The sequence below is a fragment of the Vicugna pacos genome, chromosome 9 (assembly GCF_048564905.1).
Source record: "Vicugna pacos chromosome 9, VicPac4, whole genome shotgun sequence".
Taxonomy (NCBI): Eukaryota; Metazoa; Chordata; class Mammalia; order Artiodactyla; family Camelidae; genus Vicugna; species Vicugna pacos.
In genome coordinates, this window is record NC_132995.1 from 12772081 (window position 1) to 12794847 (window position 22767).

Here is a 22767-nt window from a genome sequence, read left to right on the forward strand (position 1 = left end):
GCTCCATCTCACTCAGGGTGAACACCAAGTCCATGCAGTGGCTTGCAGGCCCCTACAGATCTTTCCTGTCACCCTTCTGCCTTCATCTCCTCAGTAACGTCCTCCCTGCTTCCTCCCCTCCATCTCCCTTGAAGTCCCTCAGGCTTACCAGGCATACTCCTCCCTGAGGGCTTTGCACGACCGACCGTCCCCTTTATCAGGAATACTCTTCCCACATACATCCATAGGGCTCCCTCATCTCCTTTGGGGCTTTATTCAAATGCTAGCTCCTCACTGGGGCCTCCCTGACTACCCTGGCTGCAATTGCCTAAATCCCTCATCTCCACTTGATTATTTCTTTATAGTAGATATCATTTCTAACATGTCATTTATTTATTGTCTCCTTCACTCTAAAGTTCATAAGCTCCTCATGGGAAAGGATTTTTTTCTGTTCTGTTCACTACTTTATCCACTGTGCCTAGAACAGGGCTTTGTGTAAAATAGGTGTTTAATAAATGGACCTGTAGAGTGACTAGATGTATAAAACTAGCCAGAGGGTCTGCTTGGGACTAAACGGTGGGGAGGGGAAAGGAGGATACGGGTAGAGGACTGGTCTGGTGGTTCAGGAAGGTGAGTGGATGGGGTGCATCAATGCAAATAAAGAACACAGGCTGAGACTTTGTCACAGACATTTCTTGGAGCCAATATCTCATGCCCCCCTCCCCTGATGACAAGGCTGGGTCTTTGGCCCCCATCCTTCCCCACTACTTCAGCCTGCACTGATGAGAACAATATTGAGGTCACAGACTGGCTTAGAATCAAGATCAGGAAGATTAATGTGGGAGTGCCTCCCCCAAGGCTGGGAGCCAAGCAGCCAATCCAAGGGGCAAGCAGCTGGGAAATTGGGTCTGGGGGCTCCAGGATCTGAGGTCTCCTGGCTCCCAGGGTCAGCCCTCCATGCACCCCTGACTTCAGGGTGATGAAGAGTAATCATGGATCAGAGGTGGGTATTAGCAGGGAGCAGGACCGGGAGACCTGGGAGAGGCGGTGCTGGGAGGTGGGAGCCAGGGAACCATCCCCCAGCCCCCACCACTTCATCCACAGATCCCACAGCACCTTACAGCACTCTGGTCCCCCTGTCCCACCCCTCCCCAAAACGAGGTAGGTTAAGAATGGAGCTTCCCCCCGCCCACCACGGAAGGGAGGAGACCGAGGCACAGAGAGGGGGATGGGGACCCAGGCAGCCCCAGCCCCCAGTCCCTCCGCCCTCAGCTCTGGTGGGTCTGACAGTGATGAGAGCTGGGCAGAGTGGGGATGGGAGGGACACCCCCCCTTTTCTCTCACCCATCCCAGGGTCTGGTTGAGAGAGCTGAATCTCACAGGTTCCGGATGTAATAAATAGTTAATAATTTAAAGGAAGTGACAGAAGGATCCATCCCTCTGGCCCCCTTGACCTATACCTTGAACCCCTACAAGGCCATCCAAGTCTGGGTAATGAAGAAAGGTAAGTGCATATTTCCAGGTGCTTGGGACCAGATACGGGTCTCAAGCCCATACAATACTGAGATTGTCTTGTTCCAAGACCTTGATCCCCCCATGCGAGCCATCAGAACTGAGGTACTCTGGGAGTCCCAATCCACTCGGGTGAAGAGACTGTGGAATCCCCCTTCCCCAAGAAGACCGGTCTCAGAGTGCTGTGAAACAAGGTTTCAAACTTTCTGAAGTGCCCCCCAACTTTGAGATGGAAGAGAAGGGGTTAACAGAGGGGCAGAACATAAAAGGCTTGGAAGAGGGCTAAGACTGCAAAGCCAAGAGAGAGTGTGTGTGTGTGCGCGCGCGCGCGCGCGCACGCACGGGCACGAGCACACATTTTGTACCAGCAGAGCCATAGCTAACTGCCTCTGTGCAACTTAGAAAAATGTACACCTTCCTCTGAGGGCACAGCATGGCCAGCCCCACTCACCACCTTGTCCGTGTGCCTTTGTTTAGTGAACAGCCTGCACAATTGTCTATGGTAATGCTGGGTCCTAGAAATGGGAGCAGGGAGCACTTGGATGGTCCTGGAATCCAAGAATATTAGTCAAAATGGTTTTTCCCCTAGGGTAAAGGGGTAGTTCTGCAGGATGCTGCAACCCTGGGACTAGAATTCCAGAGTCTGGAAACTTGGGGTCTCAGGGGCCTATGTACGGCAGGATTCAAGGGGCAGGAGATCTCAGGGGATGCTCAAGCTGGACCTGGAGAATATCAGGCTAGAGAGGTCTGAATCCAAAGAAATCTGGAATCTGAAGATGCTAGGGTCCTGGGGCACCTTGGATCTGACTGTCTCTGGCATGGAGGGACCAAGGTCTTGGGTCAGGGACAATCTCAATATTATGCAGGCTTGAGCCCTGAATTGGGGGGGTCAGTGGCACCTCAGGGCCTTGGATCCAGTGCTCCTAAAGCACCTTGGGCCATTCAGGGGCTGGGGGCATCAAGGAGTCAGAGGTCTGAGTGGCCATGAACATCCCATCTTCTGGGAGCTGAGCTTTCAGCCTTTAGGAGATTGGGGATCTGTGGGTACAAAGAAGTTAAAGATTCCAGGACATTCTGGGGCTTGAAATTGAGTCCAAGGAGAGTTGGAAAAGGGCCATCTGAGGGCTTGGAACCAGTGTCTTGGGACCTGAGGTGTTGGTGACCTTCAGTTCTACATCTGGGGGTACCAGGCACCTCAGAGTCCTATATATGAGATCTAAAGCTCCTTGGAACACTGGCCTAGTATGGGTGTGTCTACAGAGGTCTTTGATCCCTGGCTCCCAAAGCATCTTGATCTGAATTCTGGATCTTGGGTGGTGAGTGTGGGGGAGAAGGACTCTAAGATGGGTCTTCCAAGTCCTTTGGTAAGAGAACATCCATTTGAGCACATCCAAGGACTCAGGATATCTTAAGATTTGGCATCTAAGAAGTCCTGGGGCTACAAGAACATCTCAGACACAGGTGCCCCAGGTTTTAGGTGAGCATTCGGGAACCACTTGGGGGTGATTCTGGGTCCTATAGTCTCAAGATCTGGGTGTAATTGTATACAGGCAGGGTCAGGTACTGGCAACTCCTGACTAATTCTGGGGCTGTAATCTGAGGGTTCATGGTGCCAGGCATGACTGGGTCTAGGTTGGTAATTTAAACAAGGAGTCAGGATTCAGGGTCCTGCACTCTCAGGAATCCGTGTGCTCCCCTGCCTGCCTGAGGTGGAGTCTGGGAATCCCTGGGTCTCCTCAGTCTAGGTCAGAGGGGTTGGGGGTGGAGAACGGGGACTCCAGAACTCAGGATGCCTGGGACCTCTTGGACAGACATCCCAATGAAGCTGGGTTTAGGGTCTCTCAGTCCTAGATTTGGGGTCTAGGTTCCAGGTCTGGGGTTTCTCAATCCAAACTCAAGCTCCAAGATCCAAGTGTGCCTAGGTTTGGGTTTGGGGTCTGAACAGAGTCCGGGGTCCTAGACCCTCAATTTTGGGTCCTCAGTCTGGCTACCGGACCCACCAGGCCATCCTCACCGTGCCGCCTCCTCGTGGCGACCCCCGCAGCCGGCGCAGCCGCATCGCGCCGCAACCCAGTGGCATGCGCGCAGGGGCGCGTAGCAGCAGAGGCAGGGAACGGCGAGGGAGAGCGCGGCCAGCGCCGCCCAGCGCGCGGCGGGGCGCGGGTGGCCCGGCTCGCAGGCGCACGGGTCCGAGAAGTCGCCCTCGGCGTCCGACAGGCAGTGGTAGAGCAAGCTTTCGGCGCACCACAGGCAGCTGAGCCGGCGAACCAGCAAGCGACCCGGGTCCGGGGCCTCGGCGCAGCGGCCGCCACGCCCATCCGCACGACGACGGAAGAGCGCGCGGCAGTGCACGCAGCGCGCTGCCTCCTCCGCCTCGGGGGAGGCCTTGGCCGGCGCTGGGACCGGGCCGGGGCCCGGGGGTGGGCGAGCCGGGGGCGCTGGGGGCGCAGCCTCAGTGAGAGGAGTGGGTAGGGCCCCAGGGGGCCCGAGGGCTGCGCCCCTCAGCGCTCCGGTTTTGGCGAAGCGCACGACACAGGTGGACAGGGCGAGAGGCGCAGGCGGCCCGGCGCGCCGGTAATCCTCGTAGCCGCGGCCGCCCCAGCCCGGGCCCCCTGCCCCGGCCAGGGGCTCTGAAGGCTCCGGAATCCCCGTGAAAGGTAGGAGTGGAGGGAAGCTCTGCGGAACGAAGGGACAGGAGAATAGGTCAGTGGGGTCTGTGATCCCCAACATTCCACCACCATCCATTCCGTACTTAGAAGATCCGAAATTCTAAAGACCCAGCCACAGGCCTCATTCATCCTAGGATCCTGTCCTGGGATCCTGACTGCGTGGGTCTGGTATTCAGAGTTCTAATACTCCAGCCCACTCCTCTCCCAAAGACAGAGGAAGTCTAGAGACCGACAGAAGAATCCAGGAACCAAGCCCACACACCTTAAGGACCCAGTGGTCCAGGCTCTCAGTCTTGCCCTCTAAAGATCCGAGATCCCAGCCCCCAGCCCCCTCTACTCTCAGATTCGGGAGTTCTGGACCCCAGCTATCTCCTCCTTTAGGACGCGAGAGTCTGGTCCCCAGATCCTTTTTACCCCCTTAGATACCAAGCCCCACCCTCGTGAATTAAACAGTCTAAAGCACTTCTTCCATTTGTACCAGCAACCCGCTAATGTGCTCAAAGTCGTCCCCTAAACCCCTGTGGAATTCAGAACTTTCCAATCTCCAAGAGCGCAGGAGACACAGGAAGCCCTCACCCAACCTTCGGAAGAACCAAGGCCTCCAAGCTCCCCACTCCCCATGTCACGTCAGCCATCCAGTAGGATCTGTTTGTGGTTTCTCACCCCTCTTCTGCCTCAGCTCCCGCCCACTTCGGGACTCCAGCGCGCCCTGCCCCATCCCAGGCCCCATTCCACCCTGAGCCCCAGACTTCTGCTGGGGTCGGAGGTCGCACCTGAGCAGACGAGCGGCGGCGCTGGGGGGGCGTGGCTGGCCCGAAGCCCGAAGCTGACTCCACCGTGACGATGGGGGCCGCCGCGGCGGTTGGAGGTGTCTCCTGGCGGCTGTGACTGGAGGAGGAGTCGCTATCCACGTGGGACTGGGGGAGATTGGCGGCCTCAGAGCCGGGACCCCTGGCACAGCCGATGCCCTTACACAGACCCCCTCCCATTGTGAGCGAGGGCTCTGCGGCCAGACAGGCCTGGGTTCAAGCCCCGGCTCTGCCACTGACTGGTTGTGTGACCTCCGTCAAGTGAGCTCATCTCTCTGAGTCTCAGTTTCCTCCTCTGTAAAATGAGGATCATAATAGTGTCTATTCATAAGGATGTGGTTAGGACCCACTGTAAAGGGCAGAATACATGCCTGAAGTACAGGAAGAGCTAGAAATGGTTAGGGTTGTTATTATTTGACCCCCTCTTCTTATCTGCTCAGCTCACCAACCTACAGAACATCAAATCATCCTCCCTTCTCAGAATCCCTTTTCAATGGCCATCAGTTGCCTTCCTGCCTCATTGGGGGAATTTCTACCCACCTGGAATGCTTTCCTTCCCATCCAAACCAAGCTCTGGCCTTTACAAGCTGAAACATCACTTCTCAGACCCTCAGTTTCCTTTCTGTAACCTGGGAATCATTCCTACCTCATCCACTTACTATCTTCAGTAAACATTCATTGAGCACCCACGACATGCCAGGCTCACAAAGGCCATTGTGAGGATGTGAGATGAAGCAGGGAAAACACAGCTTCTTTCCTGAGTAAGTGCTCATTAAGTGGTACCTGTCTCTGTGACTTCTGTAGACCCACTGGCATCTCCCACTACCCTGGGAATCCTCCTTTTCTGCCCAGGGAACCAGTTCTGTTCCTCCAAGTGTTCTCCCACTGTTCCCAGCAAGTGCCAAATTGAATCCGACATTACGTGCATTTATTCATTCAATCAATTTATTCAACACATATTTACTGAACACTTACTGTATACCAGGCACTGTTTTAAGCATTAAAGATGCAGCAAGAAAGCAACAAAAAGATCTTTGCCCTCCTGGAGCTGACATTCTAGCATGGCAGATGGACAGTAAAGTAATAGATAAGAAAACTGTCTATTGGGAAAGGAAATAGGGAAAATAATCTTATAAGATGGGGGAAAATTAGAGCAGAATAAGAAACCCTGTGAGACTGCAACTTTAAACAGGTTACTCAGGGAGGCCCTTACTGAAAAGGCGATATGTGAGTAAAGCCCTAAGGAAATAAGCCAGGTGGAAATATGGGGAAGAGTGTTTTAAGACAGAAGGCTGGTCAGTACAAAGGCCCTGAGACAGGAAAGTGCCTGCCCTTCTGGAGTAAGAGTGAGGAGGCCAGTGTGAGCATGAGGAAGAGTAATTGGAGGCCAGATGGTGTGGGATCTTCTGAATCACTCTGAGGACTTTGTCCTTTACCATGAGTGAGATGGAGCCTGGTAGGATTCTGAGTGGGAGATGACCATGAGCTGACTTAGATGTTAATAAGGTCCCTCTGGCTAGCTGTGGAGAAAAGAGCTGAGGAAGGCAATTGATGATGAGAAGCTGATGAGATGGTCCAGCTGGGAGATGAGGCTGGACTGTAACCAGGTTAGAGGCACATTCTGAGCATTTTGAAAGTGGAGCCAATACTTGCTGACAGATGAGGGACATAAAAAAAGCAGAGGAGTCAAGGATGGCTCCAAAGTTTGTACCTCCTAGTGAGTAACTAGGAGGATGGATTTCCCATTAATTTGTTCATCCATTTACTTCCAATATTGATTCATTTTATACTGTACCTTAATTTTTTTTCTGCCTTTTCACACTAGAATTGAAGCTCCACAAGAAAAGGGACTTTGTTTTGTTCACTGATGTATCCCCAGTGCTTAAAACACGACTTTGTTGAAGGTGTTCAATAAATACCCTTGAATGAATGTGTAAATCATGATAGAATAGAAAACCTGGAATAATTGGGATTGAAATTGACACAAATAGTTTGGGCCCCAATTTGTGTCCCCAGCAAGTGGCATGGTGCTGGATACACAGTAGGTGCTCAAGAATGTTTGTAGGATAGAAATAAACCCCTGCCCTCCCAGCAGAGCTGCACCTGAAGACTCACCGTCAGAGGGCAGGGAGTCTCTGCGGTGTCCTGGGAAGGGGAGGAGGAAGAGGAGGAGGAGGAGGGGGTGAGCGAGCCTGGGGCAGGGAGAGAGGCAGACAGTGAGTCCCTTGGGCCCACTTTCCCCCACCCCTCCACCCTAGCCCCCAGTGCCCACCAACTGGGCCACTCACCTCGACCCAGTGCGGCCAGCGCAGCCAGCAGGCTCTTCTGGAATTCATCAGCCTCTGCAGGACTCTGAAACGTCAGCCCGAACTTGCAGTCACCCAGGCTCCAGTGATGGAAGATGGGGTTCACCTTGTTGTAAACCAAGCCTGGCCTCAGGGTACACTCCAAGGTGGTCTGAGGGGGTAGGAGGGGGCCAGGTCAGACATTCCCTTCCAGCCATGCCCGTGACTTCCCGTCAACCCCAGGCTCTATGCCAAAGCACCCCCACAAACCTCATTTCTCAATCCTAGGTGTATCCTTGAACACTGACCAACACCCCAGTACCACTCAGTTTTATTGAGCACACCTCTGACAGACCAGTTTTTTTTCCCCAAACCCCCGATCTCTACATTTTCTTAACACCCCCCTCTCATATCTCAATAGGAATCTCAAATTTTATTGAATGTCTCAAAAAATTAGTTCACCTTCTGATAGCCCAATGTCTCCCATTTGGCCTAACAGTACTCCCCAAACTTCATTAAACAGCTCAAAATATTATTGTTAGTCCCCTTCTGATGTCCCGTAATCTCCCAAAAGACTACCTGCAAGTTCTTATCAAACACCCACAGCCTTGCCCTCAGATGCCAGTCAGCACCTGAGGTGTTCCCTTGTATCCTTGTCCAACATCACTTTATTCCTTCACACCATTTCAAATCCCCCCTACACTGTTCCTTCCAACTCCTGTTCTGAAAGACAACCCTACCCCAAGCCTTTTCAAACCATCCAAATCTTTCTACTACATCCTCAGCTGAAACGTCAACATTCTTCTTCCAAATCATGCCAGTCAGCCCAGAATATTCCTGATCAACCCATAATAGGATTGTAAACCCTATTTGACACTTCCAGATGGCCCCCTACCAAATGCCTCCATATACTTAGGGCAGATAGGGGCTAGTGGTGTCAGATCCTCGTAGCAAGGATCTCTGAGCAAGATGGAGCCACGGGGAGGGCTCTGAGCAGAGGAGAGATGTGATCTGAGTCAGGTGTTAGCACAGCCCCTGTGGAACAGACTGAGGTTGGGGGAGGGAGCAGGAGCAGGGCAAGGACACCAGTGAGGAGGCTGCTGTGACAGTCCAGCAGGGCAATGGCAGTGGACAGGACCTGCTTAAAACCCCCAATAGACCACAAAACGCCCAACTGTTATCCAGAAGACAGATATTCACTTCCAACTCCATCCCACAGCCCCGGTTTGATTCGAGCTGGGAGATGACCTGACCTCACCTCTGCATTCCCAGCCCCATTCCCCTACTTCCCCACGCCCCCACCCTACCCCCACGCCCCAGGGTGGCTCACTTTCTGGTCCCGGAGGCGCTCCCCGTGGATGACGTAGTGCCCCTGGCGGGCCCCCCCCTCGGGCCTGGCCCCTCGGACCCGACATACGCTCACCTGGCTGAGGCCCCCGCCCCCCACAGGCAGCCAGCCCCCACTGGAGTCATCTCGGGCCATCACCACGGCTCGGACCCGAACCATGTACCTGGAAGAGATGGGAGGACAAGGACAACATGGTCAGTAAGCGCCAACCCTGCTCTCCTATTTAGTGTCCCCCCAACCTTCATCTCCTCTCTTCATTTCTCGCAGCTGGATCTCCGGCACCCTTAGCCACCTCCTCCCCATGCCCACCTTCTCCCCCCATGCCCACCTTCTTCCACTATGGCTTCTTTCTTCCTCTGGCCCTCTCTTTTCTCCCATGCCTACCTTCTTCTCCATATCTACCATTTTTCTCCATCCCCACCTCTCCTCCCTTTCCCCATCTTTCCCATCCCCACCCCCATAGCTTCGCTCTTCCACTTCCCTTCCTCCTCCTGCTCATCCCCTATCAACCCTGTCTCCTTCTCCTCCCTTAGCACGTACCCACAGCCCCACCCATCGTCCCCCTCACAGCTGGGTGCCTGCGCATATGTATTTTCTTAGAGCCCTTCAACTCAGCTCCAGTTCCCCCTACACTGCCTCCGCACCCTGCCGCCCAGGCCACTGGCTGGGTGAGAAACCCAGGCTCTCTTCCCCCCCACCCCTTCCCGGATTTATGAATGAGACCGGATGCAAAGCTCACTGAGTCACCCGGCAACGGGAGATGGGCAGGGAGCAGGGAGAGAAACAGAAATGGCCAGATACAGGCCAAAAGGGAGATGGAGGCAGAGGAAGCCAGAAACAGGCGACCGAGACACCAGAGAGCATTTCATTCACAAAAATCAAGCCTGCTCCCTCAGGCCCCTGCCAAGGAAAGGCAAGGGGGAGAGATTGGCGGGGCCGGGGGTTGGGGTTTGATCCCTCCTCCTCCCCCTCCCCGCCCCAGCATCCTTCAGAACCATCTTACCCCGCCCCCTGGCTCAGGGGACGCAGCCCTCCGCCCAGTAATCGGGATCAGCGTCCAACTCCTCACTACCACCTAGCGCAGGGACCCTGGTGCCCCAGCCTTAGGGACCCAGGCAAAGAGCTCTAGCCCCTTCCCCCACCTGCAGGCTGCCGGGTTTCCCCAGCACTTGGGGAGGGGAAGGGGCGGCCGCAGCGCCCCCAGCCCCCTTTTCTCAATGGGATGGGATTTTGTGAATGAGCAGTCACGTGACGCTGCTTCCTTTGTCCGCCCGCCTACCCCGACAACAGGTGAAGCAGAGAAAGAGGGTTGGGGTCCCCCTCAAGGCCTACTGGGATGGGACGCTGGGATTTCTAGGTGCCCTACGCTCCCCACATGTCTGTTTTCCGGGGGGAGTGGTCCTTAGAGTTCCTCAATGGTGGGGGTCCAGTACGGAATTTTATGAATGGGGCGTCCTCGGAGGAAGGCCAGACCCCCAAATGGAGACTGGTACCCCAAATGGCTGCCGCACATTTTGGGGGCCCCCACCCCCTTGTCCTTCCAGCCAGGGTCTGGGGGGCGCCTGGGTGGGTATGGGCCGCAGCGAAGTCCTGGCCACCCCCTCACCGTGACAGGCGGTCTGTCAGCCCCCGCCCCTTCGCCCCCCTCGGCACCTGCCTGGGAGGCTCCGGCCGGGCTCCGAGCGGCGGCGACGTGGCCTCCTCCTCCTCCTCCTGTTTGCTCCGGCTCCCTCGCTGGTTCCGGCGGCGCTAGAGACGGGCACCGGGAGCCGGGGCGAGGGGGGAGGGAGGGGGAACCTGGAAGATGGGTGAGGGGGAGGGGGCGGCTTGGGGGAGGGGTAAGCGCGAGGCAGACGCACTTGCCCGCTGGGTCCTAGAGCCCGGCATTGACATCGCGAACAGCCCCCCAACCCCCATTTTTTCAGGCTCCAGAAAGGATCTCCTACTTTCCCACCCATCGGCGCCACCGGTCCCTGAGGATGTGGGGAAGGGGTCCGGGATACGTCTTGGTCTCAATGTTCTAAAGAGGCGAGGGTCTACGTTTTGGGTACTAAATAGGAGGGGCTGGGTGCCTGGCTGGGTTCAAAAAGGGATGGGGCGAGAACGGAGCGTTCGCAAGGGGGCGGGGTCGGAGGGCCTAAGGAAGGAGAGGGTGAGGACGCCGAAGGCGCGGACAAGCGCGTGCGTCACGGAAAGGGCGGGTCCACGGTGGAAGGGCATTCTGGGCGGGCCCGAGGCAGGAGAGGGTCTTGGGAAGACAGGTGGCGAAGTCCTAAAGGGGCGGAGCTTATAAGTAAACTGTCTTTAGGGGCCGGACGACCAAGAGTTCCAAAAGGGAGGAGTTACGTAGCAGTGTTCGTAATGGGCGGGGCTTCAGGAGAGGGAATGACGAGGGGTGGGGTATTTAAAAGGGGAGGGGCTAAGAAAAACGCTCTAAAGGGGTGGGGCCTAGGACTACAAGGCCTGGGGGCGGGGAATTTCAAGTATTTCAAGAGGAGATTCAGGTTCGTAAGGGGCCGTGCTCAAGCTGGCTCACAGGAGGGCGGGGCCTCGAGCCCGGGGGCGGGGCCTAGATCTCGGGGTCCACCCTCGCTGTCTCGCCCACTTGCCTTCACCCGCACCCCCGTTCTTTTCGGTTATTTTCTGCTACGGCCGTTCCTCGCCCTGCCCTGGGCCCAGGGGGCCGCGGTCTGAACTTGGGTCGGCTGGAGGAGTCGGTAAGGGGTATCCTCTGCGCGAAGGAGGAGCCAGGGCGGAGCTTGGGGAAAGGGGTGGGGCCTGAGTGTGAGGCCTGCAGCTCTCCTAGGAGCGGGAAATAAATTTTTGAGTGAAGCCTAGGAAGAGGGCGGGACCCAAATGATCAACAGACAGAGAGGGATCTGAGGGTTAGAGGTGAGGACTGAGGGCTTAGCATGGCAAGAACACCTGGCATTTACTAGGCGGAGGTTGGGGCCAGACCTGGGGCGGGGGCTATGTGCGGAGGCCCAATTCCCTGACAATCGGGGGCGGGACCAGAGGGCGGGGGCGGGGCCTGGCCTGGCCTGGCCCTTTGAAGCCTCCGAGTCGAGGGAGAGAAGCTTGAACTCCTTTTAGGCCTTATAGGCTACAGACCATACCATCATGAGTGATGTGGCCTGACTGACAGTAGAGTAGGCAAGACCTGTGTCTTGGAGCCTAGAGACCCGAGACGTGACCGAAGTGTAGGGATGTGATCTGAAGGACCAGCCACGGAGACAGAGACCGAACCTTAGTATCCTAAAAGAATAGGGGGCCAAGTGTCTGAACAGCAGCTATATGGGACCTTGGGATAGAAGGTGTGAACGTCAAGAGTCAGGCAACAGAAATGTGGCTAAAGACTAGTAGTGCCTGAGTGGATTTTGGAGGGCAAGGGCGGGGGTCCGTGCGGACGGATAGAGCCAAATATAGGCAGCCTCTTGGGGTCCCCACAACCCTGGCAGGTTGACTGGTGGAAGTTTTTCTGCCACAGTACCCGACCTCCGTCAGAAATGGGGAACGTGCAGTCGGAGCCGTCCGCGGGCGGGGGCTCCCGAAAAGAGCATGCCTCGGACCGCTCCTCCGACTCCCGCCGGACATCCCTGGTGGAGCCTGAGATGACCCCCTCCTCCCCGGCCATGCGCCTGGCTCGCGGGCTGGGCGTCTGGTTCCCTGGCAGCTCCGCGCCCCCGGGACTCCTGGTACCCCCGGTACCCCCGGAGCCCCAGGCCTCACCCTCACCCCTGCCCCTGACCTTAGACCTGCCCTCGCCAGTGACTCCCCCTTCAGAGGAGGCGGCTGCGGCCGCAGTCTCCACACCACCCCCGCCCCCCGTGGGGACCCTGCTGCCCGCGCCGTCTAAGTGGCGAAAACCCCCGGGCACTCCGGTGCCCCGGATCCGCAGTCTGCTGGAGGCGAGCCATCGAGGCCAGGGCGACCCTCCGAGCCTCCGTCCGCTGCTGCCGCCGCCCCGGCAACTAACCAAAGAGGACCTCGACCCCGTCCCGAGGGCCCCATCCCCAACTTTGCCGCCCTTGGAGCCACGGAAGCCGCCACTACCGCCACCTTCCGACCGGCAGCCTCCGGACCGCAGAATCACTCCTGCTTTGGCCACACCCGCCGCAGCCCCTACAGAAAGCCAGGCCAGGCACGGCAGCGAGGGCCAGACCCCCGGCGGAGCCCGCAGAGGGGCATCTCCCCAAGCAGGAGAAGGCGAAATGGCCCGGCCTGTGGCCTCTGAGCCTGGCCTGAGCCTGCTGTGTAAAGTCACCTTCAGTTCAGGGCCCCCTTTGCTCCCTGCGGCAGCGTCGAGTTCCTTAGCGGCCAAAGCCCCACTCGGAGGCCGCGGAGGCGGAGGCGGAGGCGGAGGGCTATTCGCCTCCGCCTCGGGCGCCATCTCTTACGCTGAGGTCCTGAAGCAGGGACCCCTGGCTCCTGGGGACGCTAGCCCCTCGGGAGAGTTCCCTCGCGGGACTCAGAAAGCAGAGGGCGGTGATGGAGACGGCGAGGGGTGTTCTGGACTCCCCTCGGCGCCTGCGTCCCAAAGCCGGACGCTCCCGCCGCCACCGTACACCACCTTCCCAGGTTCGAAGCCCAAATTTGACTGGGTGAGCCCACCCGATGGCCCTGAACGCCACTTCCGCTTCAATGGAACTGGCGGAGGCGTAGGGGCGCCCCGACGGCGCGCAGCCACGCTCTCCGGGCCCTGGGGCCCCCCGCCGCCTCCGCCAGAGCAGATGCATCCAGCTACCGAGCCCCGAAGGCCCGCACCCGCCTTGCTGGCGCCGCCTATGTTCATCTTCCCGGCGCCTACCAATGGTGAGACTGTGCGCCCCGGACTTCCCGGGCCACAGGAGTTGCTGCTGCCGCCGCCGCCGCCGTCGCCGCCCACGCCACCACCCACGCCGCCTCCAGCGCCGCCTCCCATACCGCAGCCGCCCGTGCTCCAGCCAACGCCGCTGCCCGTGGCGCCCCCACCCACCGCAGGCGCTGGCAACTTGGAGCAGGCCGTGGCTCCCGTCCCGGCTCCTGCTCTGCCCCTCGCCTTGGCTGCTGACCAGGCCCCGGCCCCGGCCCCAGCCCCGGCTCCGGCTCCAGTTTCCACCACCGCCGAGCCATCGCCGCCTGCGCCCACGCCCACCAAGTCCCGCACGCGCCGTAACAAGGGTCCCCGCGCAGCCCGCGCGGCCCGCGCCGCGCCCCCTGAGGTTGGCGCGCCTGGAAGTGGTCCTCGCGAACGTATTGCAGCTACAGTGCCTGACAGCGGTGGTGGAGCGGGTGGTAGCAGCGGGGCTCCTCCGGCAAGGACGTCTAACTCGGGTGCCTCGCGCCACTGGCCACCCTTCCAGGTGCTTAATTCTTGTCCCTGCAAGTGTTACTGTCGCCACCAGCCACGCCATCGCCGCCTGCCACGCAACGTGTCTGCCTGGTGAGGAGAGATCGGGGAGTAGGGAGGGGAGGGCATACCCTTCCAAATCCTAAACCTGACTTTCCTGGAGTGTCCCATTCAACCCTTCGATGTCCTGACCGCAGCTGACTCTAGACCCTTTAGTTGCATGTCAAACCCAGCTAAGCTCCAATCCTTCAGGACCAAGAGGAGCCTTGATACCATACTGATCCCTGACAGAGAACACCGTGGCCCACCGTGGCCCAGCCCCTTAGTATCCAGACCACCAAGCTAACTCTTGGCCCTCTTGTTACTCTCTGGAACCATCAGGGAGGATAGCTGTTCCCACCTGGCCTGACCCTATTCACCTCCCTGACCCTGTCCTAAGGGCATCAAGAAGGACCATGTCCCAATTTCTTCAGGGATGGGGGGGGGGGGGAAATGATGGTCTCCTGGAACCAAATGGTATAAACATAGGCCTCCAGTGGAAGCCCCAAGCTTAGTCCCTCAGGCTCCTGACTCCTCCACCCTTTGACATCTTCTCCTGACTCTGGGATTCAAAGTTTTGACCACCAGAGGGCACTGATGTCCCAGTCCATGTGCTGCAGTAGTTACTCCCTCAGATCCAGGGGATACACTGCTTGCTCGTTACCTCCTCTTCACCCTTGAATCTCAGGATCCAGTCATCAGGGTCTGATCTGTCTGACCCTGGCTCCTGAGGACCCTGAATCACTGGGAGACCCTCTGCCTTGGAACCTCTGGGGCTCAGCTTGGGCCAGGAGCAAGGGGTTGGGGGAGCCACTATCACCAACCCTCAGTCCCTTTCCTAAGTTTAAGTGGATACAGCTCTGCCCTAAACTGCCTTTGGGATATTCAGATATGGTCCCTTATAGTGATGGAGAAAGTGGAGCCTAGAAGGGATAAGGATCACATAGCCAGGCCCTGATGACTCTACCCTCTTCCTAGGCTGAGCACACCCACCAACCACCTGAGTGAACCACCCTGGGTCACCACCATCAAGCTAGCTGGCTCCCTGGTAGCCGGGCTGGAGCACTACGATTTGCAGGCTACCCATTCCAACTAAGTGTAGTCTGCTCAGTGCCCTCTGCTTTCCCCTCCTTGACAATAAAATAACCATCCAGATGCCTAGATGCCTCTCAGTTATGGTCTAAGGGTTGGAGGGGTGGGGCAGGGCAGGGGCCTCCATGAAAGCACCACATCCTGGAAACAGTAAGGAGGCTGGACCCAGATTAGCAGTAACGGAGGTTCCATTCATCCAGCATGTGGACTGATGGGCCCAGGGGTGAGATGTTCTTATTTCCTTTAATATGATCAGCCCCATTTCCAAGCTGACCTGGTGTCAAGTTCAGGGGTTCAGAACAAATCACTTTGGAAAGCAGGAATGATCATTCTCATTTTACAGCTGGGGAAACTGACTCTGGAAGGCTTTCTTAAAAATCCCACATCCCGCAAGTGGCTCAGCCAGATTTGGACTGTCTTAACACACCTCAAGAACTTCAAGGCAGGAAACATAGGCTGTGGGGGTGCAGGTCGTAAGTCACAGCACTGGCTCAGAAGGGCGGGAACTAAGGCAAGTCCATGCCAGGACCCATGCCTTTCATTCCACAGAAGTCTCAAACTGGCAGCCCACAGACGGGTTCCATCTCTCATGTCATTTTAAAAAACTGGTTTAATTCATTGCAAACATTTTTTTAAAATTGGGATATTTCACCCCCTTCACTGAAACACTCTGGTGCCTTGCCTTCCTGTGTGTCCACAGCTGGCTGCAACAGTCCCTCTATCCAGGGCCTGTGCTCTTTCCCAGGCCACGGTACCACTGGGCCCGTGCAGAGGGGGCATCTCGGTTTGAAACCCTGAGCAATGGCTGCTGAAGAGATGCCGACACAGGGTTATCTCAGACCCCCTAGGGCCCCAAACTTCCAAGTTCTTGTAGATAAGAATTTATGTCCCCACCATTCCACTCGGGGAGACAAGGGCCTAAGAGAGAAAATGTCAATCCACCTTTATTGGAGGAAACCCTGCACTGCATCTGCTTTAAATAATGCAAACCCTGCCCACCCCAGTGCCTGGCAGGCTCAGACGATCATCTCCAGCTGCCGGGCATACTCGATGACCTGTTTGGCCAGCTCCGTGGATGGGATGGTGGTATCTTCCGGCTTTTGCTGCTGGCTGGCAAAGCTGTAATAGTTGTTGACACCCAGGACCCATCCTCGCTGCAAGAAGGGAGGGATGAAAAATGGATAGGGTGATCACACAGGCTCCCTCCCCACCACAGAGCCAGCACTTACCCCGGTGGGCCCTGGCTCAGTGTCCTCACCAACCCCACTCTACCTGCACAACCCTAGGCAAGTAACTTCACCTCTCTGTGCTTCAGTTTCTCCATGTTTGAGGTGGGGACCCTAATCACACACCTCTCTGGGTCTGCAGTGAGCATTCAGGGAACCAAAAGTGCTGAGAATAGTGTTTGGCCCAGAGTAAACACTAAATATCGGCTGTCCCCATTGCTCAAGTTGAATTTCACCTCTTCCAGTCTGATCTCGACCCTCAGCCACCAGGGCTACTGCACCCCATACCTCGTTATCTTCAAGGACACTGCTCCTGCACAAATATGGACCAAAGGAAGTGAAGTCTTGTGGGGAAAAGCTGCAACCTCTAAGTACTTCCGATTAGGACAACCACCCACATGTACTAAGCCTCCACCTCCACCTGGTGCCAGGTGCTGTGCTACGCTCACTCCACATGTTCATTTCTAGCCCCCTTCTACAGATAGGAAAACTGAAGCTCACAGAAGTTCAGCAACTTGCCTGAGGTTACACAACTGGATTCAAACCTGGGCAGTCTTGCTCCAGTGTCCCCCAGGCCACCCCACCCTGCTGTTAGTGAGTGCACCCCTGGCACCATGGCTCCTTGCCCTGTACCCCAGCCACCTTCTTGGCGTAGTCCGTCATCTTTTTGGGTGTGTTGAAGAAAAGGATCCGGGTGGCCTCAGTGAAGAGGATTTTTTCATAGGCTTTCTCGATACACCCAGCGATCTCATCCCTGGGGGTAGATGAGGATCTCATTACTAAGCACAGACAACTCTCCAGGCCCTGTCCTCTTAGGCCTGACAGATGTGAGCTCCTTCAGTTCAGCACTGATGGCTGGATAATATGTTACTTGCCCCCATTTAACCAATCAAGGCTCAGAGAGGAGGGCAGCTGGACTAGAGTTAAAAAGCGAAGGCCACAGTCGGGCCCTCACTCAGATCTCTGGGACTCCTGGGCCCACACTCTGAATCCCACTCTGAATCCCACTCCCAGCCACGAGGACTTGAGGCTGTCTGGAACCCAGCCTCGGATTCACATAGGGATCTCTTCACATCACACCCTCCCTACAAGATCCGATCCTGAGGGGGTTCCCTGCACCCCTATTAAGAGGTCAACAATGAAGCAGAAAAGCAGCAAGGCATCAAGTCACTGAAACGGGAGAAGGAGTTTGCTCTGGGGAAAAACCATTGACAGGGACGAGTGTATCCGTTTCTGAGGCATTTTCTCTCTTATGCCAAGTGGTAGGTATACGGGCGCTCATTATATCACCCCCTGTTCATTTTCAAGCCAAAAACACTCCAAAGAAGGGGAAACCAAGTTCCCACAGTTTAGGTGACCTGAGGTGAAGCCACGTGACTTGTGGAGCAGGGTCTCCCTCTGCTGTGCGCCAAGCCCACGCTCAGGGTCTGGTGTACCTGGGCACACACGTACACGGCCCAATGTGAGGTGAGGGCTGTCATCCCCACCTCATGACCAGTTTCAGTTCACAGAAAAGGAGAACTCCTGTGCCCAGCCTCCCCAGATCACAAGTGGCCAGAATGAGATTCCGACTCAGGGCTATCTGACTCGAGTCCAAGCTTCTTCTGAACTCCACAGGGCCCTGACCCCCCACGCACCTGATAGTGTCAAGCAGGATGTCAATGAAGAAGGTATAGCTCTCAGCAGGGATGTTGCCTTTGGCCAGGAACACCTTATTGTAGCTGCCCTCCATCAGGTACTGGAGAGGACAGGGTAGGGAAGAAGAGAAGGTGAGGAAAAGGCAGCACAGGGCCCAACCCACTGAGGCCTCACCAGACTCCCGGTGCCTCCACCATCCCTCTGCCATACAGTCACCCATTTCCCACGCAGACTGGGTCCTATTCTTCCTGGAAGCCCTTCCAGGTCCTCTCACTCTCTCTCTCTCTCTCACTCTTTCTCTCTCTCTCAAGACTGCCCTGGGTGAGTACCTAATCATCTCATCTATTTTTCAATCACAAGAGGGAGAAAGAGCTCGAGCCAACCCAACCTCATTCCTCCACATCTTTGCCCAAGCTGTGCAGCCCATCACAGCTGCCCCCTCCCATCGTCTCCCCACAGTGAAATCCTCCTGAGAGACGGCAGCTGTAGAAACTACTTCTTAACCTTAGGTACTAAAGCTCTTCCTTGGCCCTGCTCACCTTCTCCCAGAAACCGTCCTCCTTGCTGTCCCTCAGACACATCAGGCGTGTTTCTGCCCTGGGCCCTTGGTCTGGCTGCTCCCTCTACCTGAATCATTCTCCCTGAGATGATCACGTAGCTGGATTCTCCACCCCTTTCCAATCTTTCTTAAATTCCACTTTTTTCAGCAAAGCCTTCCCTGACCACTCTTACAAAAAAATCACCCCTGCCCCCGACTCTCCACCCTTCTTCCTGCTTTATTTTTCTCCATAGCATTTCACATCTTACAAACCATACAGGTTACTTCATCTTTTTATTCACTGTCTGCTTCCTCACCTGAATGTCATCTCACAAGATCAGAGATTTTATCTGTTTTGTTTATTTTACATTCTGAAAGCCAACCACAGCACCTGGTAACCAGCTGGGGCTCAATATTTGTAGGACGAATGAGCAAATGAGTCCATAGGCTGAAAGATGGGTGAACCCTGCCTACTCCTCCAGGAAACCCTCCCAAATGTCTGTCCCCACACTACTCCCTTCAGCCAGGCCCTCCCCTCCCCCTTCCTCAGCCTCACTTGCTCCAGGGACACTGGATGCTTGATGTATACATTGGTCTGGATGTCCTTGGCAGGTAGCCGCTCCAACTCTGTGTGGAACTCAGCCACCCGGTTCTGGGACAGCAGGAAGAGAAGGTTGAGGCCCAAGAGCTGGTGCATGTAGGCCGACTCGGGGAGCTGTTCCCTGTGGAACAGGGTGGGGAACCAACATAAGGAGATCTTAGGAACTGACCAAGTCCCCAGCTCTAGGTTCCAGGGACCCTACGAACGCCCTGTGCTCTCACCTGGGAAGAGTATCAGGTGCTGAGGCCCAGAGAGACATGAAGAAGTCACAAGCACATGGGCCCCAGAAAGTGACCTCGTTTCAGTAAAGAGACTCAGCCTCAGTTTCTCCAACTGTACAATGGGTTTCACCACAGTATCCATCTCAGAGGTGGGTTAAATGAATAAGGGTTAAGTAAATTAAATGATTTAATCCAGGTAAAATGGTTAAAACAGTACCTGACCTAAATGAATACTGTGTAAGTGTTAACTATGATTATGATATTAAGAATCACCACCCTCACTTTATGGGGGAAACTGAGGCTTAGGGAGATGAAGCCATTTGCCCAAGACCACATAATCAGGAAGTGGCAACATTAGTTTCAAACTCAGGTTTGTCTGGCTTCTGATGTCAAATTCTTAACCATTAATCCATGCAGGCACCATTCAGTTATGAAACCATTCAGCTTTATATTCAAGACACAGCCCAGGAGTCCCTACTCTGGGCCTGGCTCCATGCTAGGTAGTGCTGGGACACAGCAGTGACCAAGGCACTTCTGCCTTTAGAAGACGCACAGTCCAGGGGGAGAGACAGGGAGGCACAAACAGAGGGGACACAGATCATACAGCACTGGAGGCCACAGGAAAGAACCTGGTCTGGAACCTGAGGGCTATGGAGAGCCATAACAGGTTCTAAGCAGATGGTCAAATTTTGACCAACATGGTCAAATTTCAGTGTCACAAAGGTCCTACTGGCTGCCATGGAGGGATGAATCTGATGGGGCAAGGCTGGGGCCGTGGTGGGTAACAGGTGATGGTGGCTATACTGCAGAGTAGAAACTTAAAAGAGCTACCATGTAACCCCCCCACCCTCCCCCACACACCGAATAAGGGGCAGGGCTCATCCTCACTTGTAATCGAAGTAGTAGCATTTAAGCTGGGCCATGTACCGCTCGAAGGAGGGGATGTCCTTGCGTAGGATACTCCATTGGGCCCCGATCTCCAGTATGTCACCTGTAGGTAACAGGGGAAGCTCTCAGGAGGTGACTATGGTCCCAACCCGACCACTACTACTGCCATTCCTGCCACAGCCCCCAGCCGACAACTCCCCACCAACCCCAGTAACACTCACGTGCCAGAATGAGCTGCTGTTTGGTCAGTTTGGTCCCTGTGGTTGGCAGGAAATTGAGCTCCAACAGAACCAGCTGACAAAGAGTAGGGGAAGGAAGGAAAGCAGATGGAACTTCAAGTACAGGTTACTTACCTCTCTCTAGGCTTTGATTTTCCCACCTAGAAAATGGGGCTAATCATCATCCCTGACTCATAAGATTGTTACTGAGTATTAAAGGAGTCAGTCCTCATAAAGAACTCAGATCAGGCCCTGGGCACATGACGAGTGTTCACTGAGGATGACCTCAGACTACAAGTATTAACAGGATCACTGGGGAAACAGGAGACACACTCCGTGCCTGACTCGATGGAATCAAAGGGGTGGGGGTACGCTAGCACCTTCAGTTCTTTGGCAATCCTTTCCCACACTTTACTGGGTTGGGCCCAGCTACCCCCGCCCATCTACACCAGGGAGGAAGAGGGGCTAACCTCTCCCCATAGCTCTATACAGACATCATCCCTACTCATATACACTCTCTTAGCAACTTGACCCAACCGACTGTATTCACACTCTTTCCCAAACACACTTGGCCTGAAGCACCCCGAGCTCCATTCTGGTCCTCTACTGTAAGAATATTTTTCCTAGGTTCAGTTCTGCCCTCACAACTTGGCTGGGCCCCCTCTCCCCAAAGATGCATCCCTAAGCTCCAGATCTCTCGAACCCCAGTTTGGCCTGGTCTTAACCACGCACCCCATCATCTCAGCCTCCTTCCATCACCCTGTCCAGACCTCATTTCCCCCTTGATGTCGCCCAGAACTCTCAATCAGAAAAACTCCGACACCCGCTTCCTGCCACTCCAGGCAGCTAGGCCTCCAAGCACCAAAAATTTAACCTCTCACTCGGCTGTGCCAGACCCACTCCTTCCATCACCCTCCCACCATGGGGTTGCATTTTGTCCGTTCCAGGCCCTCTCACTATTTCACTCCTCCAAGCCCGCATTTTGGCTGTTCCGAATCCTTCACCCTGTTGGGTCGCCCAGCCAGCCTTGGTCCGCGGCCTCCCCCTGGGCCCGGAACTCGGCTGGGTATGAACCCCTCGAAACGCCCGCATCCAACCCCTACCTTGAGACGGCCCAGCTCTTCCCCGCACTTGCTAAGATTGGGGCTTTTACGGTTCCACTCGCCCTTGAGTTGCTCGTACATGCCGGCCGCGGCCTGCAGGACTGCGCCCGAGGCCGCCGCAGTCCCGGAGCTCGAGGCGCCCGCCGCCCCGTTCACCGCCGCCGCCGCCATCTTCCGTGATGCGGCAAACCGCCGGCCCAATTTACGGCAGCGACGCCTACAGCTGCTCGCCCGGCGGAAGGGGGGCCGGGAGGAGGAGCCCAAGGCCGAGGGCGGGGCTGCGACTGCCCGCCTCCGCCCGCCGCGGCTAGTGTTCAGTCGCTCTCGGGTAGGTGCCCTCGGAGCCCGGCGCTTAATAAACATGCCAGTCGGAGCTCCGCCTCTGCTGTCACTCAAGATGGTGACCGGAAGTCGTCTTCTGCCCTAACTGAAAATGGCGGCGGTTGCAACGCTTTTTCACCTCCCGTAATCAACATGGCCGCCCCGGCTTCAGCCTGGGGTTTCAGGACGCTACGTTTGTCTTGAGATTTCTACCTTTGCAACGACTCTTCTAAACCAAGAGGTGGGGATGGTGGAAGTCGTTCGCATAGCTATCTTAGTCCCACGTTATAGACAGGCTTTGAGAGGCTGCGTAAACTTCCAAGAGATTAACAGCTGAGATTTGACCCTGCGTCTTTCTCTCTAGTCTCTCGGTGCATTCTTCCACATTTTCTCCAGGCGTGTACAAGCATGCACAAACTTTGCAAAAAGCATCCAGTCCTAATGGCTTTAAATGTCACATTTAACTGCCATATGCCATCTGTTTTTGGTAATCAGGTAATCTGATCATCTTGCTCAGTTTCCTTCTGTTTCTGATTTAGGATTAATACAAGGAATGGACGTTGAATTTTAGAAAAAGCTTTTTCAGGCACCTATTTATGTAATCATACATGTTTGCACACCTGAGCCTGTTTCTTCACCTGTGAAGTAGGGATAATGATAGAATTTTCCTGATAGAACATCATGAATATTACTTGATAATCCAAGAAAAGGGATCTGCTATGGACTGAATGTTTGTGTTCCCCACAAATCCCTATGCTGGAACCTAATCCCCAATGTAATGGTATCAGGAGGTGGGACATTTGGGAGGTGATTAGATTGTGAGGGCAGAGCCCTCATAACTGAGATTATTGACCTTATAAAAGAGACCCCAGCGACCTTCATCCCTTCCACCATGTGAGGACACTATATGAGGACAAAAAGATGATCCTCTGTGAACCAGGAAGCAGGTTC

At 55.6% G+C, this 22767-nt stretch overlaps 3 protein-coding genes across 7 annotated transcripts; 1 reads left to right on the forward strand and 2 right to left on the reverse strand.

Annotated features, from left to right (window-relative positions):
- Positions 1-2559: 2559 nt before the first annotated feature.
- Positions 2560-10327, reverse strand: SPRED3 (sprouty related EVH1 domain containing 3). 3 transcript variants are annotated; one of them, XM_031682076.2, is made up of 6 exons: positions 10256-10327; positions 8585-8765; positions 7258-7426; positions 7085-7161; positions 4934-5077; positions 2560-4167 (listed from the first exon to the last, which is right to left on the reverse strand). In XM_031682076.2, exons 2-6 carry the CDS (start codon positions 8759-8761, stop codon positions 3502-3504), a joined length of 1233 nt encoding a protein of 410 aa, XP_031537936.2. In that variant the 5' UTR covers positions 8762-8765; positions 10256-10327; the 3' UTR covers positions 2560-3501. The 3 variants fall into 3 exon arrangements, with proteins under 3 accessions (XP_031537936.2, XP_072823237.1, XP_072823238.1); XM_072967136.1 differs by lacking the exons at positions 7085-7161; positions 8585-8765; positions 10256-10327 and having other exon boundaries at positions 7258-8521; XM_072967137.1 differs by lacking the exons at positions 7085-7161; positions 7258-7426; positions 8585-8765; positions 10256-10327 and adding an exon at positions 5510-5596.
- An 843-nt stretch (positions 10328-11170) lies between these two features.
- On the forward strand, positions 11171-15131 carry GGN (gametogenetin). 2 transcript variants are annotated; one of them, XM_072967135.1, is made up of 4 exons: positions 11171-11319; positions 12090-13803; positions 13945-14024; positions 14949-15131. In XM_072967135.1, the coding sequence occupies exons 2-4, from the start codon at positions 12109-12111 to the stop codon at positions 15064-15066; spliced, it is 1893 nt and encodes a 630-aa protein (XP_072823236.1). In that variant the 5' UTR covers positions 11171-11319; positions 12090-12108; the 3' UTR covers positions 15067-15131. The 2 variants fall into 2 exon arrangements, with proteins under 2 accessions (XP_072823236.1, XP_072823235.1); XM_072967134.1 differs by having other exon boundaries at positions 12090-14024.
- An 857-nt stretch (positions 15132-15988) lies between these two features.
- PSMD8 (proteasome 26S subunit, non-ATPase 8) lies at positions 15989-21908 on the reverse strand. Of its 2 annotated transcripts, none has more exons than XM_006215062.4 (7): positions 21496-21908; positions 20396-20468; positions 20175-20277; positions 19021-19186; positions 17926-18026; positions 16931-17042; positions 15989-16216 (listed from the first exon to the last, which is right to left on the reverse strand). In XM_006215062.4, exons 1-7 carry the CDS (start codon positions 21856-21858, stop codon positions 16079-16081), a joined length of 1056 nt encoding a protein of 351 aa, XP_006215124.1. In that variant the 5' UTR covers positions 21859-21908; the 3' UTR covers positions 15989-16078. The 2 variants fall into 2 exon arrangements, with proteins under 2 accessions (XP_006215124.1, XP_072823240.1); XM_072967139.1 differs by having other exon boundaries at positions 16922-17042; positions 21496-21894.
- Between the last annotated feature and the right edge of the window lie 859 nt (positions 21909-22767).